This window comes from Argentina silus, assembly GCF_951799395.1.
Source record: "Argentina silus genome assembly, chromosome: X".
Taxonomy (NCBI): domain Eukaryota; kingdom Metazoa; phylum Chordata; class Actinopteri; order Argentiniformes; family Argentinidae; genus Argentina; species Argentina silus.
This window is the reverse complement of record NC_139653.1, coordinates 2,598,070-2,617,648: the sequence shown is the minus strand read 5'-3', so window position 1 is coordinate 2,617,648 and position 19,579 is coordinate 2,598,070. Positions and strand designations below refer to the sequence as shown.

General features: G+C 43.1%; 1 protein-coding gene across 1 annotated transcript in view; it reads right to left on the bottom strand.

Annotated features, from left to right (window-relative positions):
* The window catches only part of col13a1 (collagen, type XIII, alpha 1), a gene marked incomplete at both ends in the record, with an annotated part of 91,851 nt that overhangs the window by 52,942 nt on the left and 19,330 nt on the right, over nt 1-19,579 (bottom strand). The window contains one exon of the mRNA XM_083696115.1: nt 95-102. Within this exon, the coding sequence (XP_083552241.1) occupies nt 95-102 (8 nt within the window). The remainder of the gene's footprint in view (nt 1-94; nt 103-19,579) is intronic.

The following is a 19,579-nucleotide window of genomic DNA, read 5'->3' as shown; positions in this document are numbered from 1 at the left end:
TACAGTACCGTACATCCCCATTGCATGAACACTCAAAAAGTCAAAAACACAGTCACATTACCACTCTCTGGTCACACAAGGCTCGTCTACTTACAGGAGGTCCTGCAAAAGACAGAAAGAGAAAGATTAATTTAGTCACATGGTATAGAACAAACATTAATTAGATCATGACAGACATTGAGTTATGAAATTGTGAGTTAGAAAGTTGCTGAAATTTCCTTCAGTTTATGGTGGTTTGCTTTGAATATGTTCTGTCCCCGGTACAGAGCCTCACACCCACAACCTTCCTGCCTTTGACTGATTCATAGTACAGTTAATGTGATGACTCAAATATAATATGTCTATTTGATTAAAAGAAGATGTTTTCCCCACTTGCAGCTACAATGCACAAATCACTGAGGTTGATGGATGTCTCATCCAGCTCCATGAACTCATGGAGAAGAAAACTTTACAAGACTAGCAAGAAAATGGAAGCACACTGACTGATGCTCTTTGTCTAACCCAGACAGTCACAACAAGATTATTGGAACACTCGGCAGGCTATGTTTTCAGAAGTACTGCACGTCACATTGAAAGATTGGTGCATAAATCAAGTTATTCATTTCAGGAGCCTGTTCTTAATGTACTGTAGTAGGTCGTCAGTCTAACAAGCTCCCTCAGCCCTCCCCTGAGACTTTCACTGCTGGCCTTGAGAGACATTTTCCTCTCTGGCAGCCTTGGAAATGGTCTGTCTACCTACCCCTGGATTGATGAGAGCAAGGATGGAGACAGAGAAGGAGAAAAGTGCCAGGGAGGCACTAGATGACACAACACTGGCAGCAGCCCCTAGCCTGAGCCTGAGCCGAACATGGCGCCGCTACTCAAGTGCTTCCTCCACACCCAGGCACGATTAATGCCACACCCCCCTAGAGTACAGCTTGTTCTAATGCCAAGAGACACCCATACAGACAGGCTATTACCAATGGCCCTAATTCCTGTGTAATAACATTGTCAATGTAATAACAATAACAATGTTGTTATAATGTATAATGTTCTTGTAATTTAGTAATTGCTAACAAACTAATTGCTAATGGAGTTTAGAAAATGTTGTCATCAGAAAAGTGGAATTGTTCCAGTTTCCACTTGTGTTATTACAAAGTGTTACCAATACCAACATCTTAAAACACTCCTGTATGAGACGTTATGTGCTGCATACAAATAACTAAATCAACTCAAAGAATAGGTTTGATGTTTTTGGTGAGAATCAATGCTTTCTCTGAGAGTTGAGTTGTTAGTTGATGTTCCATAAAATACCCTTATTAAAGGCACCTTGATGGTTTATAAAAACCTTCCAAACTTTCACAAAAAAACAGGACAGGACAGAGGGAGACAGACTCTTAGGGCAGGCATATTACTTACAACTTTGACCTTTTCATGAGGCTAATCAGAATGACCTCAGTTGCCAGACAGAATCAATTACTGTCATATCAAGACAGGGGACAAAAAAGACGCCAAACAGTGAGGAAAATCAATGATGACAAATCACTTGCATTATCTTCTAGTCAGGTCAATTTGATCAAAAAGTTACCACTGAAAATGAATTGAGAAAGGGGACAATAAAAGGGTTTTCCAGACTGTTTTTTTTTTTTTTTTTTTTAATGGTCTGGAGCCAGCCAAGGAGACTGCTTGGAGAGGAGGAGACAGGAACAGGACGCCCGGGACCCCAAGAACGCCAATATAGGGTACAATGGAGTGAAGGAGGATAAAGTCAAAAGGTCTGTCATAAATTCGACTTAATATACTGCAAATGCTGTCATTGATAAAGGGCAACAGAGTAAAAGAAAAAAGAATGCACAAATAAAACAAAACAAAAAAGAATGTAGCCTACTGGGTTGAGGGGAACCCCCCCCCCTACCAAAATGACTCCCCAAACTGACAGAGGGACTGCAGAGTGACTACTCCCCCGCCTGGACAGATGATCATTCAGACATGAGCAATAATATCCAGGAATAAAGGATGATGTAGTCAGAGGTGACAAACCTTCCCTTTGGGGGCCTGCATTATTCTTCCCTTTCCTGTTTTTTGCGGCTGTGTTTTCCTAGTAAGTTGAGGAGGCATTTTTCTAAGCTTCTGCTGAGTGGGCAGTTGCTATTTCAGTCTCTCCCTCCGCTTGCCTGTAGACCTGGGTGCATGCAAATGTCAGACCCGAGTGGCTAGAACCCACAGGAGATGTCTCGTTTCACCAGAATGGGCCGTCATTGCGTTCCTGACTGACAGTTTTCCCCTTTCACTTCATCACAAAACACCAAAAAATACTGTACTCAGTCTGGTGTGAAAAGTTCATAATGTCACTAATGTCATCACCTGGAGGAGTTGTTCGTTAAAGCACACGCAGTCACACATTGTTTTCTCCAAAAAGGAGTGTAAATGGAGAATGTAAGATGGCATTGCTGATACTGACTCTTGTGGATTTAGGGCTACAGGACTACTGGTGACACATACATATCCAGTATCATTGACCTACCTGGATCCCCACTGCGACCTCTCTTTCCCCTCGACCCAGGAGGCCCTGGTTGAGAAACAACCAGCAGTTAGTCAAGGGTTACACTCCACACACTGGCTACAGCAATATCCCCTGACCCAGAGGGGGCCAACACAGTGCACTTTCTAGTCAATCTAGATCGGCCAGTGAGTATTTGAACATCCTGGAAATGGATACTGCCAGCTTATCAAATGACACGCAATGTGTGGGAGTGCTGGCTGGCTTTCTACATGCAGCCAAAAAAGGAATAATCTAATTTAAAAAAGCAAAAACAAAGCTTTGTGACGCAAGCTCATGCACAGGGCTAAGAAGTGGCGTGCTCCACAACGCACACCCCCACCCAGTGCAGGCTGGGTCCCTGGTGGGTGGAGGAAACATTTTGGGGTGTTCCAATTATTCTGGTGGCGGTGAGTGACCCCAGAGCGAAAGCCTAAACCCTCTGTACGCAAGCATGGACTCAGATTCCTGCCGCATTCTGGGCCCGCCATCACATCCTGTTGGCCAGGCCCGCTCTGGGACATCTATAGACAACCTTGATCCAAAGGCATATTGGGAGGCATGGGGGGCTTCAAATATAGCCCATGTGATGGCGCCCACTGTAGGGCTGCAGAAGCCAAACCTTGACACGCTAAGGGCTAAAGGCGACACACGCAACACACACACACACACATTAAAAAAGGAAGTTGTTTCGCCGCATTGACATCATGCATGCCAAGCTTCCACACAGTCGAGTTAAACGCTATCCAAGTATCGCAGACACCTGTTGTCGCTGCTTATGTAAGAGCCTGGGCTTGTGTTGGAGATCTAATGTTGCATGCTTACATGCAAACTCATGGCGTTCTCCTGCCCACTCCTCAGAATAGCTCAAGGGGAAGGCATCCACCTAACAGCAGTTACCAGGACGTCTGTCTGACAATATAAAAACAAAGCTTGTTTCATTTACACAGAATGTTTTAGAGCATCACCTCCCTCAAATCGAATTCCTGAAAATCAGTGAGACACATGGGCAAACAACATAGTAAGTCTGTGCCACTAAATTCACATGACCTTTTGTTTCATTGGGAGTACAGTACATGTGAGTAGCAGAGGCCCCTGGGCAGGTGGGTTGCCATCTTAAGACGATCCGTGTCCTGCAATGTAGATCCAGGAATAACCCCTGGAATTCCGGTGCTTAAAATACTCTCCCCGACCCCCCTCATCTTGCGCCAATCTCTCGGATTCCCTGCTTCTCCGATTGCCCTTTCTAAACACACAGTAGTGGCCGGCACAAATGTGGCGGCTCTCAGGCTTCCGTACTGTAAGCGTAGTGGAGAGATTCCAATACACAAGGCCAGGGAGGGGAACTAGCGGATGTACCCCCATGGTGTATGATGTACCCCCATGGTGTATGATGTACCTCCATGGTGTATGATGTACCCCCATGGTGTATGATGTACCTCCATGGTGTATGATGTACCCCCATGGTGTATGATGTACCCCCATGGTGTATGATGTACCCCCATGGTGTATGATGTTCCACTATGGTGTATGATGTACCCCCATGGTGTATGATGTTCCACTATGGTGTATGATGTACCTCCATGGTGTATGATGTACCTCCATGGTGTATGATGTTCCACTATGGTGTATGATGTACCTCCATGGTGTATGATGTTCCACTATGGTATATGATGTACCCCCACGGTGTATGATGTACCTCCATGGTGTATGATGTTCCACTATGGTGTATGATGTTCCACTATGGTGTATGATGTTCCACTATGGTGTATGATGTACCTCCATGGTGTATGATGTTCCACTATGGTGTATGATGTTCCACTATGGTGTATGATGTTCCACTATGGTGTATGATGTTCCACTATGGTATATGATGTACCCCCACGGTGTATGATGTTCCACTATGGTGTATGATGTTCCACTATGGTATATGATGTACCCCCACGGTGTATGATGTTCCACTATGGTGTATGATGTTCCACTATGGTGTATGATGTTCCACTATGGTATATGATGTACCCCCACGGTGTATGATGTTCCACTATGGTGTATGATGTACCCCCACGGTGTATGATGTACCTCCATGGTGTATGATGTACCTCCATGGTATATGATGTTCCACTATGGTGTATGATGTACCTCCATGGTGTATGATGTACCTCCATGGTGTATGATGTTCCACTATGGTGTATGATGTACCTCCATGGTGTATGATGTTCCACTATGGTGTATGATGTACCTCCATGGTGTATGATGTACCTCCATGGTGTATGATGTACCCCCACGGTGTATGATGTTCCACTATGGTGTATGATGTACCTCCATGGTGTATGATGTACCTCCATGGTGTATGATGTTCCACTATGGTGTATGATGTACCTCCATGGTGTATGATGTACCTCCATGGTGTATGATGTACCTCCATGGTGTATGATGTACCTCCATGGTGTATGATGTTCCACTATGGTGTATGATGTACCTCCATGGTGTATGATGTTCCACTATGGTGTATGATGTACCTCCATGGTGTATGATGTACCTCCATGGTGTATGATGTTCCACTATGGTATATGATGTACCCCCACGGTGTATGATGTACCTCCATGGTGTATGATGTTCCACTATGGTGTATGATGTTCCACTATGGTGTATGATGTTCCACTATGGTGTATGATGTACCTCCATGGTGTATGATGTTCCACTATGGTGTATGATGTTCCACTATGGTGTATGATGTTCCACTATGGTGTATGATGTTCCACTATGGTATATGATGTACCCCCACGGTGTATGATGTTCCACTATGGTGTATGATGTTCCACTATGGTATATGATGTACCCCCACGGTGTATGATGTTCCACTATGGTGTATGATGTTCCACTATGGTGTATGATGTTCCACTATGGTATATGATGTACCCCCACGGTGTATGATGTTCCACTATGGTGTATGATGTACCCCCACGGTGTATGATGTACCTCCATGGTGTATGATGTACCTCCATGGTATATGATGTTCCACTATGGTGTATGATGTACCTCCATGGTGTATGATGTACCTCCATGGTGTATGATGTTCCACTATGGTGTATGATGTACCTCCATGGTGTATGATGTTCCACTATGGTGTATGATGTACCTCCATGGTGTATGATGTACCTCCATGGTGTATGATGTACCCCCACGGTGTATGATGTTCCACTATGGTGTATGATGTACCTCCATGGTGTATGATGTACCTCCATGGTGTATGATGTTCCACTATGGTGTATGATGTACCTCCATGGTGTATGATGTACCTCCATGGTGTATGATGTACCTCCATGGTGTATGATGTACCTCCATGGTGTATGATGTTCCACTATGGTGTATGATGTACCTCCATGGTGTATGATGTTCCACTATGGTGTATGATGTACCTCCATGGTGTATGATGTACCCCCATGGTGTATGATGTTCCACTATGGTGTATGATGTACCCCCATGGTGTATGATGTTCCACTATGGTGTATGATGTACCTCCATGGTGTATGATGTACCTCCATGGTGTATGATGTTCCACTATGGTATATGATGTACCCCCATGGTGTATGATGTTCCACTATGGTGTATGATGTACCCCCATGGTGTATGATGTTCCACTATGGTGTATGATGTACCTCCATGGTGTATGATGTACCTCCATGGTGTATGATGTTCCACTATGGTGTATGATGTACCTCCATGGTGTATGATGTTCCACTGTGGTATATGATGTACCCCCACGGTGTATGATGTACCTCCATGGTGTATGATGTTCCACTATGGTGTATGATGTTCCACTATGGTGTATGATGTTCCACTATGGTGTATGATGTACCTCCATGGTGTATGATGTTCCACTATGGTGTATGATGTTCCACTATGGTGTATGATGTTCCACTATGGTGTATGATGTTCCACTATGGTATATGATGTACCCCCACGGTGTATGATGTTCCACTATGGTGTATGATGTTCCACTATGGTATATGATGTACCCCCACGGTGTATGATGTTCCACTATGGTGTATGATGTTCCACTATGGTGTATGATGTTCCACTATGGTATATGATGTACCCCCACGGTGTATGATGTTCCACTATGGTGTATGATGTACCCCCACGGTGTATGATGTACCTCCATGGTGTATGATGTACCTCCATGGTATATGATGTTCCACTATGGTGTATGATGTACCTCCATGGTGTATGATGTACCTCCATGGTGTATGATGTTCCACTATGGTGTATGATGTACCTCCATGGTGTATGATGTTCCACTATGGTGTATGATGTACCTCCATGGTGTATGATGTACCTCCATGGTGTATGATGTACCCCCACGGTGTATGATGTTCCACTATGGTGTATGATGTACCTCCATGGTGTATGATGTACCTCCATGGTGTATGATGTTCCACTATGGTGTATGATGTACCTCCATGGTGTATGATGTACCTCCATGGTGTATGATGTACCTCCATGGTGTATGATGTACCTCCATGGTGTATGATGTTCCACTATGGTGTATGATGTACCTCCATGGTGTATGATGTTCCACTATGGTGTATGATGTACCTCCATGGTGTATGATGTACCTCCATGGTGTATGATGTTCCACTATGGTATATGATGTACCCCCACGGTGTATGATGTACCTCCATGGTGTATGATGTTCCACTATGGTGTATGATGTTCCACTATGGTGTATGATGTTCCACTATGGTGTATGATGTACCTCCATGGTGTATGATGTTCCACTATGGTGTATGATGTTCCACTATGGTGTATGATGTTCCACTATGGTGTATGATGTTCCACTATGGTATATGATGTACCCCCACGGTGTATGATGTTCCACTATGGTGTATGATGTTCCACTATGGTATATGATGTACCCCCACGGTGTATGATGTTCCACTATGGTGTATGATGTTCCACTATGGTGTATGATGTTCCACTATGGTATATGATGTACCCCCACGGTGTATGATGTTCCACTATGGTGTATGATGTACCCCCACGGTGTATGATGTACCTCCATGGTGTATGATGTACCTCCATGGTATATGATGTTCCACTATGGTGTATGATGTACCTCCATGGTGTATGATGTACCTCCATGGTGTATGATGTTCCACTATGGTGTATGATGTACCTCCATGGTGTATGATGTTCCACTATGGTGTATGATGTACCTCCATGGTGTATGATGTACCTCCATGGTGTATGATGTACCCCCACGGTGTATGATGTTCCACTATGGTGTATGATGTACCTCCATGGTGTATGATGTACCTCCATGGTGTATGATGTTCCACTATGGTGTATGATGTACCTCCATGGTGTATGATGTACCTCCATGGTGTATGATGTACCTCCATGGTGTATGATGTACCTCCATGGTGTATGATGTTCCACTATGGTGTATGATGTACCTCCATGGTGTATGATGTTCCACTATGGTGTATGATGTACCTCCATGGTGTATGATGTACCTCCATGGTGTATGATGTACCTCCATGGTGTATGATGTACCTCCATGGTATATGATGTTCCTCCATGGTGTATGATGTACCTCCATGGTGTATGATGTGCCAGCAAAGTCAGACCAATATTTTGAGGCTAAATAAGTATGTCTTGGTATTTATGTTATTCCAAATGTTAGTTTTGTGATGCATGTGGAAGTAATGAAAAATACAGCTGGATAGACATTTGCAATACCATTAATGACAGTGTAGCCTTGTTCTCAGTCTGTTGTGTAGATTCATAAAGCCAGCAACTATAAGCACAGTTGGGTAATAGTCTGGGAGAATCTAATTGGGCCCAATAGGGGGCGCTCCTCCCTCTGGTCTACTGACCGCAATGTCTGAAGTGATGGGGAGACTGCCCAGCAACGAGCCCCGTCCTATAACCAGTTCCTTGGCCACCCAACCCCCTCACACTATCATGGCCATATGATGATCCCAAAATTCAAATAGTGATGTGTGTAGAGTGCATAATCCAGATAGGTGCTGTGTGTTTGTATTGAATGAAGTAAAAAACGCAACCCATTCTGATTATGTTTACACAGCATCTGTTAGCATAGGTGCCACAGTCTGGTGATAATTGAAGTACCAGAAAAGACTACAGTTATCAGTATCAGCATAACTTGCTCCACCAGGGCAAATATACTGTACTCTAAATCACATAATGCTCAAACCATAAAACATGAACATTTCCTGATATTTCAGGGGAAAAGAATACTTTGCAATAACAGTCAATTGAATTTGCTCTGCAAATTTACCTTCACACTTCAATGATTTTCCACTGCAATTGTGCAAACATTAGACAGGATTGACTTAAGGGGTGTTTGTTGAAGAATAAACATGAAACCTGAAACCTGGAAAAATAATTCTGGTAATTTCATGCCTTTTCACAACTGTTATATATAACCTTGTCACACATAAACTTGCTCGGTTTTCCCTAAAAAAAAATATGGATATGCGAGGGAGAATTGTTGACTTCTTTGTAAAAATAAATAACAGGATTGGTTTCAGGTCTGCACCTCTGCCATCCCTCCATCCACAGGGGAGACAATAAACGCTAACAACGGCCCTATCGAGTTCCGAGCTCCCCACAAAAATATCACGTCTAGACAAACTAACATTTCATCACACACCCCTTCCTCTGCTCATTTCCAACTTGTCCTGGGGAGTCAGCATCTTGTGAAAAAGACGCCATGTCCAGAACGGTAGAGAGCCGACTGGTTCCCATCCTCGTCCTCTCAATGTACCCACAGTTGACAGTTGACCCATTCACAAGGAGCCCTTGTACGTTTGTTGCCTTTTTAAATATGAGTCATACTGTCGTTTTAAAGATACAGGTGATTTTCTTTTTGGCTCACACTCCACTGATGTCATGTTATGACAAATTAATGAAACGTGAAAATAAAAGATTTCAAGGAAGTCAGTCTTTATGAAAAGATGCTCTCTAATACTGCTGAGGGAGGACTTTTAAAGCCCCATGGATGCTTTGGCAGAACAACAAGGGTTATTTACTGTGTACACATTTCAATGGAATACAAACATACATCCTGACACATTTCCTATGTGTCATACAGGTTCATGGCAAAGACTTGGCCATCAGCTACTATGGTATATGGAGGCTTGGTTAATGGGCCAATAAGCTTTGCAGTATGGAGGGCACATTGTGTACACCATTTAAATAATATGCCGCAAGTTATGAATGCTGAACTATGCAGTTTAGAGGACCTGACCTAACTTTCTCTGTACAAATGAAACACCTCAATTCAGTCCAATTTGGTTTCTTTGTGCTAGCTCTAGTCGTTCCCAGAATGTCTGAAAAGAAGAGAAAATGGGTGTGCACCTATTATGCACTTTTGCGCCAAATGGCTTGGTTGAGACTGAAATATTTTCCTAAACAACTCTTGGAACCAAAAGGAAACACCACTAAGCCACAGATTAAATAATTATGCAGTGCCTCTTACAGCAGATCATCACAAAGACGCCATTGTGTTTGTGCCAGAAAAGCCACTATTAACCTGACTTTACCATTATTCTTCCAAATTGCTCTCGGGAGGGGAAAAGGCATACATTAAAAACTTGAACAGCCCCACTCCAGTCTGGGCAGAAGAAAGGCTTCCTACTCCAATCCATTGAAGTGAGTGTCTAAATAGAGAGGGTCCATAAATCTCTGCTTTGTTTTTGCATGGTGGCCATATTTTCCTCTATTTAAATCATGGATGTGAAACACCAACAATTGAATTGTGGCTCCTCTGGAATCCAGACCCAATTACAGTTTATGTAATTAGAGTTATGAGTACTGTATGTACATGTAGTATATTTGGGGATTTGCAGGTATAGTGATGAAAGATTACTATAAATGTGTATTATGTAGTGTGTAATGTAGTGTATTATGTAGTGTATTATGTAGTGTATTATGTAGTGTGTCATGTAGTGTATTATGTAGTGTATTATGTAGTGTATTATGTAGTGTGTTATGTAGTGTATTATGTAGTGTATTATGTAGTGTATTATGTAGTGTGTAATGTAGTGTATTATGTAGTGTATTATGTAGTGTGTTATGTAGTGTATTATGTAGCGGGCTGTATCTTTTGTTTGTTTTCATAACACATTGTTGTAACAAACACATGACTCAGTACATTGAAAACATGTTAAGCAAAAACTATATCATTAGGAAATAATAAACAGTTGCACTCCAGGATACCAGGTTTCCCTGACTTGCTAATTTACATAATTATTAGAAAGGGCATTCAGTCTGTCTCCTCTTTCACTGAGTTAATAGCAGGTTAGGATTCAAACACACTGAAGTGTCATTCAGGTTGACATGTTTTGCTTTTGTACAAGCTGGACACGAAAGATAGTAATAATAATTTGACTGAATTACAAGGAGGTGTTTGAACTGACAGGAGTGTCAATAGAGACTCAGAGGGCAGCTGATCTCTAACAAGCCTGGGCTACTGCAGCTCTGCAGTTCATTCTTTCACAGAAAGTCTGTATTAAAAGGACAAAAATGTTATTAACACCTGCCAGATCCGGCAGGCACAAAATAAATTAAGCTACAGCTCACTATAAAAGAGGGAGGGGCAGCTGATAAAATGTAAAATCCACTGAGCAAATAATAGGGGCTTGGTTTCAGTTGATTTTTTACCGGCAAAACTCCGGAAAAGCCTCCTCAACGCCTTTGCGAAGATTCTCCCCCGGTAACCCAAGAGGACCCTACTGTAGCTATTAAATAACCTTCAAAAAGTCCACAGGCCTCGGTCATGAAAGCCAATATGTCATGCACCACGCACTTCCTTAGCTGTTTGTCATCAGCCAAAGGAAACAAACCCCAGTGGAGTGAAGGCATAGCTGTGGATAGCAGCACGTGGCAGCTACATTTCATCTGCTTATGTTTTAAAATCATCAGGAGTTATTGGGACACATCCTGTCATTTTTGGACCTAGTCCCAAAAAGCTGGGGGTGGAGTTGGTGTTTGTCTGAGGTGGGATAGGTTTAGTAAAAGGGCAGAGACAGTGCAAGTGGAAGCTGTCTGCTATGGTCTGATGGACAAACAAACAAACAAACAAACAAACAAACAAACAAACACACACACACACACACACACACACACACACACACACACACACACACACACACACTTTGACTTTTTTATTGTGATTGGATTATTTGCCATGCCTCCTTTCCTAAATAAATATTTGTGTCTTCATATCATCGAACAATGAGTGCCTCTTAAAGCTTTAACAACAAAGAAATGTTTTTACGTCTGTTGCGTACTGTAGCAAGTGGCGGCCAGGCGCCACACTCGTCCCCTGGGCCACATGTTAACACAGACAGGGGGAGTCGCCAAGGGAAACCCCAACACTTCTTGACCCACAAACACATTATTTACCCAAGACAAATGGCAACGTGGCGAAGGTTAAAACAACAACTTCACAACGGAGGGGACAAAACATCCACCGCAAACGTGTGCAGTTTGGAGTGTTTTATGCTTGTGCTAAGGCAACACTAAATGCGTTGTGCCAGCTATAGCATTCCCTCCAACCTTTCAGAGTTAATGTATATGCATATCTGTTGATGGTTGTGCTGAGAGAGTGGTCTGAGACATGAGTTTTATTGTTTTCAATAAATCTGATATATGAATCAAAGGTGGAACCTTGTAAAAGCAGCCCTACAAAAACAAACAAGAAGTACAGTCAGGAAATCATATAAACAGCTACATGGCTTGAAATATTTGTGTCATGTCTGCAAAATAGTGGTATCCATACTAACTAGTGTTTCTTGCATTTCACTTAGAGTTATTCTTGTGATGGAAGCAAAAAGGTCAGTTCATTCTTAACCACAATCAAGCTTATGGATTTTGACATGCTTCTAAGAACATTCTGGCTGTTAGCAGTTAAGGTTTCTGCAGTTAGCACTTTAGCCTACACTTTATCCTACTGACATCAGTCCTCAATATATTTCAGCATGCTGTTGACATACATCATAATTCAGAGAAAATCTAATCACAGCTTGACTTTTACATGGCAATTAGTCACTTTCTTAACCCCCATTGATCTTAAAATAACCAAAACAAGCTTGTTAGGTTTCCTGAGGTCCCCCATATAGAAGTAAGTCTATCATCTGCCAGGGCTGAGACAAATGCATTTATGAAGTTGTGTCACACCGCTAATGTGAAATAGTCCAGACATCAGAACTCCCACAGGGTTGAAGGCTCAGTCCCCACTTCAATTCATATCCCAACTCTGCTGCCAAGAGCAAAAATGAGGTGCAATGTGGATTTTAAGAGCTGATGCTTCTCCATATTGGGTTACTAGGGAGAGAAAATGGGGGTGTCTTTGCTGTGCTAGAAGTTATTAAAACAGAAGCTCCGAGAGCAGACATTGCTGAAATAAATGGGGACGAACTCAATGCTTTTACCATGTGTGCTGTGGGGATTGGCATTTGGCCAGCAGCTTCACACTACACACTGACTCTCGTGGTAAAAGGGGGCTCTCAAATGGGTATTGCCTGTTAGGGTAATTAGAAAACCAGAGCCATTGGCATAAACATCACAGATCCTATGTATTAAAGGGGACAAAAACAGTCTGGGTTTGATTAGAAAAGGAACAAGCCTGAATTGTATGAATCTGGAGGGGGAAATGGTGTATATGAGTGAAAATATTTGACCACCTTATCTATGAATCTTTGATATTTGAGCAGAAAAGTCTGTCAATGGTGATAATGCTAGCTGTTGTTAGCTGGAGTATAACCAATGTCCAGGCCTAGCCTTCCCCTTGAATAATTATTACTTGGACACCAATGTACACCTGAGTCCTTGAAGTGTTCCTGTGGCTCCACGAACCACAAAGTCCTGGCCCAGCCTGACAGGAGAACCATTGCAAAGCTTGAATTTCAGTGACTCTGAAATAACACCCTGCTACAAACAACACCCCATTGCCCCCTCTCCCTTCCGCCCTCTTCCCTATGTCCCCTCTCAGATCCCTGGAAGACAGAGAGGAGCTGGGATTTTGAAAAGCATCCACTGGTTCAGCCACAGGCATGCAGCCACATTCATGTTGCAATGCTGCAAGCTGAGAAAAAGGCACCGATGCTCTAAGTCTGCCGTTTGTCATTACCATGGACACCTCCGAGTCACGAGTTGAGGCTGTGATGGCTATAAAAAAGTTTGAACATTTCAAAACAATACAGGACTACTGAATGAGTAATTACTCATAAGCTTCAGATGTGAAGCAATGCTAAGTTTGAGCTATTTCATATCAGTGAGAGAATGGAAATGTCAACTTCAGAAAAACAAGTGTGGGTTTTGTGTGTACGTTAATCAAGTAGTACTGTATGTACTGCCTGCCCACACTGTGCAGCACACACTTTGGGGTTAGTCTCATTCCATATGTTTCAACTATGAAAGCTTTTGTACAACTGTGCTATATAATTTCGACAAATCATTACCAAACACATTCTGAGCAAGATGGAGGATCTCAGACCACAGGATATCACTGCACTTCCTCTGAGAAATATCAAGATTGTGTGCCCCAATCAATTGTCTATTTCTGTTCCCCCAAGACAGGATATCAAAATAAACACAGGGCCTGATGAAGGATGACATTGTCCACTCAGAAGACAAACAAAGTGAAAATCGCATGAAAGTATCAAGTTTCCTCGAGAAGGTGGAAGCCTTGAAATGAGAAAAACAGACTTGGCCACAAACGCAAGCTTACGTCCAAAATAGTGGAGTTATGACTGACAACACATTCTTACATTCTTTCAAACCACCACAACCCCCTGCACCCCATCCCCCCCCCCCCCCCCCCACGCCGACCTCTACTGCTTCGTTAAGGGCTGTTGCCAGGGACACCAAGAACATTTACTTCACCCCTCTCCGTTACATCTCAAAATACCCCCCATAAAACCACACTGGAGTAAAGAACTAAGACTATCATAGAGGAAATAGCAAATACAATTCAAAACATTCTCATTGTGAAATGTGTACTGTACCAGCTGTATTTTAAGTTGGGCTCACTGTTATGTACTCCGAACTATCCTAAAATCATACACTAAAGTTCTAGATGTCTGGAGTAATTACCAAATGAAAGTTGTCATACAATGAAATACATTTGATGTCAACTGATAACATCTCCTGTCCCATAGATTCATAAATGAAAGACCATACTGTAGGTTGATACTTGTGTTTTTGTTTGCATCACATTGCAAGAAGGATGTCTAGGGGGAAAGGCCACTCATTCTAAATCTGTGGAGATATTGAGAGACTAAAGTTCACTCAGTTTCTCCATCCCTGTCTGGCTAAACAGACAAACACTGACCAGACTAGAGGCATTTCCCAGAACCTGCTCAGTCCACACAAACATACGCCTCTCCCTGTGTGTGTGTGTGTGTGTGTGTGTGTGTGTGTGTGTGTGTGTGTGTGTGTGTGTGTGTGTGTGTGTGTGTGTGTGTGTGTAGGTGGGTGTGTGTGTGTGTGTGTGTGTGTGTGTGTGTGTGTGTGTGTGTCTCTTTCACTTTCCAGATGTCTTCCGCCCTGCTACACAGACAGCCCTGCAGAGATCTTCAAGGGATTTCCTACACATCTGCCTCTCAGATCCACTGAACACTGCCGTTGGCCAAACCTTCAGAAGCCAAACCCCCCAGCCCCGTCACCCCCCTCTGAAGGGGTCACCCTATACCCTTTCGTGCCACCCCGGCACTGGAACCCTGAAACCCAAACCTTGTCTATCCAGGTGTCCCCCCTGAGAGAGTGAATCCTATCACCATAAACCAACATGTCTCGTGGTCTCGCTCAAAACAACACTGCTAGGCTTACTCTGACTGACTGGCAGGCTTGCATTGTGCTCCATGGATACGGATGGCATGGATAAGAAGGGTGGAGAGGACTGAATGAAATCAAGACTCCAGGAGAGTCAATAAAGGTGCATAGACTCAACCTCACCCTCCCTGTGGGAAACAAGGCCCAGGTCTTGTTCCACCTGGGAACCAAGTATTCCACTGTGAGATGCATGCCAAAGTGGAGCGAGAAGCTAGAGAATGGGAGGGGGGCTGGGAACACACACACACACACACACACACACACACACACACACACACACACACACACACACACACACACACACACACACACACACACACACACACCAGTAGCGAGTCAACTTGACTTTTTCACATTTTATTTGAGGTATCTCACCTCAACCAACAACCACCAGGGAGCTTCGTTGAGTATTCTAATGGATAGGCAATGTGTTGTAAAACAGTAGCTTATATCTGCATCTCCACTTGCCCCATTTGTGAGCTGATATTTATTTCATATTTTAATGTCAGTTTATTACTGTAATTCATGTTTGTTTTACAATGCAGACAGTACTTTACTGTAGACTATAGTCTTTAATTCTTTGTTGTTTTATTTGACCGTATTATTTGAAAGCATTCCAAGTATTTGAGGGTTAGTTTAACGGGACAGTGAGAACAGGCCAATCTGACGTGCATGCGTACATTCAACATGTTACTGTACATGCTCCTGTACATATTACTGTACATGCTACTGTACATGCTGCATGCCACTCTACATGCTACATACTACATGCTACTGTACATGCTACTGTATATGCTACATGCTACTGGGGCGGCAGGTGGCCTGGAGGTTAGAGAGGCCGGCCAGCAATCGAGAGGTTTCTGGTTCGATCCCCACCCTAGGAGGGAGCCGGATGTGAGCTGGTAACTGGAAGGTTGCTGGCATAATATCTAAGGCTCCTACCACTGCCGTTGTGCCCTTGAGCAAGGCATTTAACCCCTAACTGCTCCAGCGGTGCCGAATATGGCTGCCCTGTGCCCAGAGCTCTGTTCTCCCTTGGGGGTGTGGTGTGTGCAGTGTGTGTGTTGAGGGGTGTGCACGTGTCAAATTCCTACAATTAATGAGAATTGATTGCATAGCCAAATAAAAAGTCTTCTTCTACATGCTACATGCTACTGTACATTTTAATCTACATGCTACTGTACATTCTACATGTTACTGTACATGCTACATACTACTGTACATACTACTGTACATACTACTGTACATTCTACATGCTACTGTACCCATGGGCACTTACCCTTATGGTAAAAAACCTGATCGAATACCTTTGACTTAATGCTATTCTACCTTTAAGCCCAGCCGATTTTACAATGGCATTGTCATGTTTATTTGATTTATTAGCAGCCCAAAGACAGTATTATTTGAGTTTTCTGGATGGTGCATGAGTCATGCCTGCCTTGAGGCTCACTTTCAGACTTGTTGAATCTGAGCCAAGCTCTTTTGGATCTGACCAGCCTTTTAATGTATTAATTTTCATTCATTCATTCGTCAAGATAATTTACCTATTATTGACCTATTCAATGGATTCTTACTGCCTATATAAGAGCTTAGGTAGAGATAATGCCTTATAATGACAACAAACGGTATGAGAGCAGATATTTGAAAAACACCAGTTGGTCCCTTAAGATAACTTGATATTTAAAAAATGTCCACTCTTCATCTTCCTGTAGTTCATGAGCTGAACTGCTGTTTAATCAGCTGGAAATATAGGAGATATCTTTTCAAACATCCTCCACAGCTCTGGTCACCTCCTTGTGGTGGCTTTTGGCAGCACTTCACGTCTTCACAGCTCATGACTGTCGCAGCAGAGGCATTGGGGTAGCCCACCGTTTCGGTGGTAGTATGAAACTTTTAAACACTGACCTACTGTACTACATAAATAAACAGGGAACAGGCCTTGTTTGTCTTCATCCCCTTTAACGGGAGCATATGGACACTTTCAAAGTCGACACCAGAAATTAGGCACGTCACATAGAACTCCCCTGCAGAACACTCGCTCCAGGGCATTCCGAAACAAGGGGGAAGTCAGCTCTTCAGAGAAAACCTCCTCTTACTCCCTTCTTCAGGGGCTGAACAAATGCCACTCACACACCAAAGGGAACAAACTTCAGGTTACTAGAGCCTCAGGCTATAGACTAGCTCTTATGAAAACAAATCTACAATGTAAGTAATCTAGTACTGATTCAAGACACAAAATCAACTGAAATTGACACAAAATTTTAGGGTATTTTTTATGTTTGTACTACTTCCATATACTGTACAGTACATCAGTGATTATACTTAGTTCAGGTTTAAATGTGTTTCCCAGAAACATTACATCATTCAAGTGTGCACCAAGACCCTCAAATCAGTCTCCAAATACTTACCCCCACTTCATCACATCCAATGCGCTATGGAAGTCTGCACATCACAAACTGCAGGAGACTGGACATTCATTTTTGTAGACAGACGTCACCGTTATGATTGCTTCTATAGCAAAAATAAATTAATTTACTGGAATCTAATTTACTGGAACTATCAATTTGCTACTACGCTGACTCTCTTTTGCTAGCAATCATAACAATGATGCCTGTCTCCAAAAATGATGAGTGTCTTCAGTTTTGTATACATTCTGCAGTTTGTGGCGTACAGCCTTTCATAATGTAATAAGACAATTGTCTGGCATATCCAAGACAACCGTTCATCAGACTGAGGTCACAATCTATTGAGGAAGAAAAACCTTAACCTCACCTGTGTGTGTGTGTGTGTGTGTGTGTGTGTGTGTGTGTGTGTGTGTGTGTGTGTGTGTGTGTGTGTGTGTGTGTGTGTGTGTCTGTGTGTCTGTGTGTGTGTGTATTCGGGAGGCTACAGTATATGACACTGAGGTGGTCATTGATCACCCATTTCCAGGAATCATGGACTTCAGAGCATTAAAAATTGACTCTATTGGAATCCAATAAAATAATCCCAAATTGCACCGGGACTCCTTGGGGTGATAATTAAAATATCCAAGAGTTTCCAGACAAAGGAAGCTCCAGGATATGAAGCTGCCTCTTTATGCTGGTGGTAGAGGTGGTGGTGAGTGACCACATTGACCCACAAACCATCTGCTGTTTGATTGTTTTCCCCAGGACAAAACGGGGCCCCGTGCGCAACGGTGGCCATTGTTCAGACCTGCATCTCTGGCTGGCCATGTGGAACCCTTAACCAAACACCACCATGGCTGCTGCCTGACTCCAGCCACACGGCCTCCACCAGTGACACAGTGCTGCAGGCCAGGGAGTCATGGAATCCAATTTGGCTCATTGGGGTGAGACTGATTCACTATGGTCGCACAGTGGCGCCCAGCCCCAGCTCTTTGTTTCCTAATCTAGGATATCCTTGTCACCTCCCATCAGCAATCACAGGAGTGTTACCATGATGGTAAATACTGAGATCAAGTTAAGAGTCCTATTTTTGGAAGAAAGAAAAGAACTCTTAGGCATATTGAAGTTATTGTAGCTATCAATTTGAAATTCTGTTTTAATAGGTAGAACATGTACTGAGTAAGTCCCGGTTAATTTCTCTGTAAATGTAAGCATTAGCAACTTTACACAGTCTAGTAGTAATGCTCATGTAGTGGTTATCATACCAAGATCAGCCAAATGCCCATTTCTATACCTGGTAATTAAACAAAAGGAAACGCAAATGTGGCTACAGCAATTAGGTCAGAACAGACACACACTTCACCAGCTGGGCCAGTCAGAGGAACCTGTTGCCAAACGCAGGTGTTTGCGTACAGTATTTCTCACGTCTCCTGAGTCCATTCCATTCCAGTGGCATGGACACCCGTGAACCGCAGCCAAACATTTCTGACGGGCTGCAAATTACCCAGGCACCCTAGGACAAAAGCTCTGAGACTGCTCCGTGCTGCCCCACCCCTCTCCCCCGACCCCCCATAACATAGCACACCACAGCAAATCTTTCTTTCATTGACTTATTGACATTTTTCGGTGAGAAATAAATCCACAATTGTGTATGTTTTGATGAGAGTGGGACAAGAACTGTCAACAGTCTCGGCACATGCTTAGGAGCTCCACACCAACTAATTCATTTAGTTATCTATGAGTAAGGTATTGCATGATGTGCATTTGTGTGAGAGCAGTAGCACACATACACTGTGAGCATCCTTGC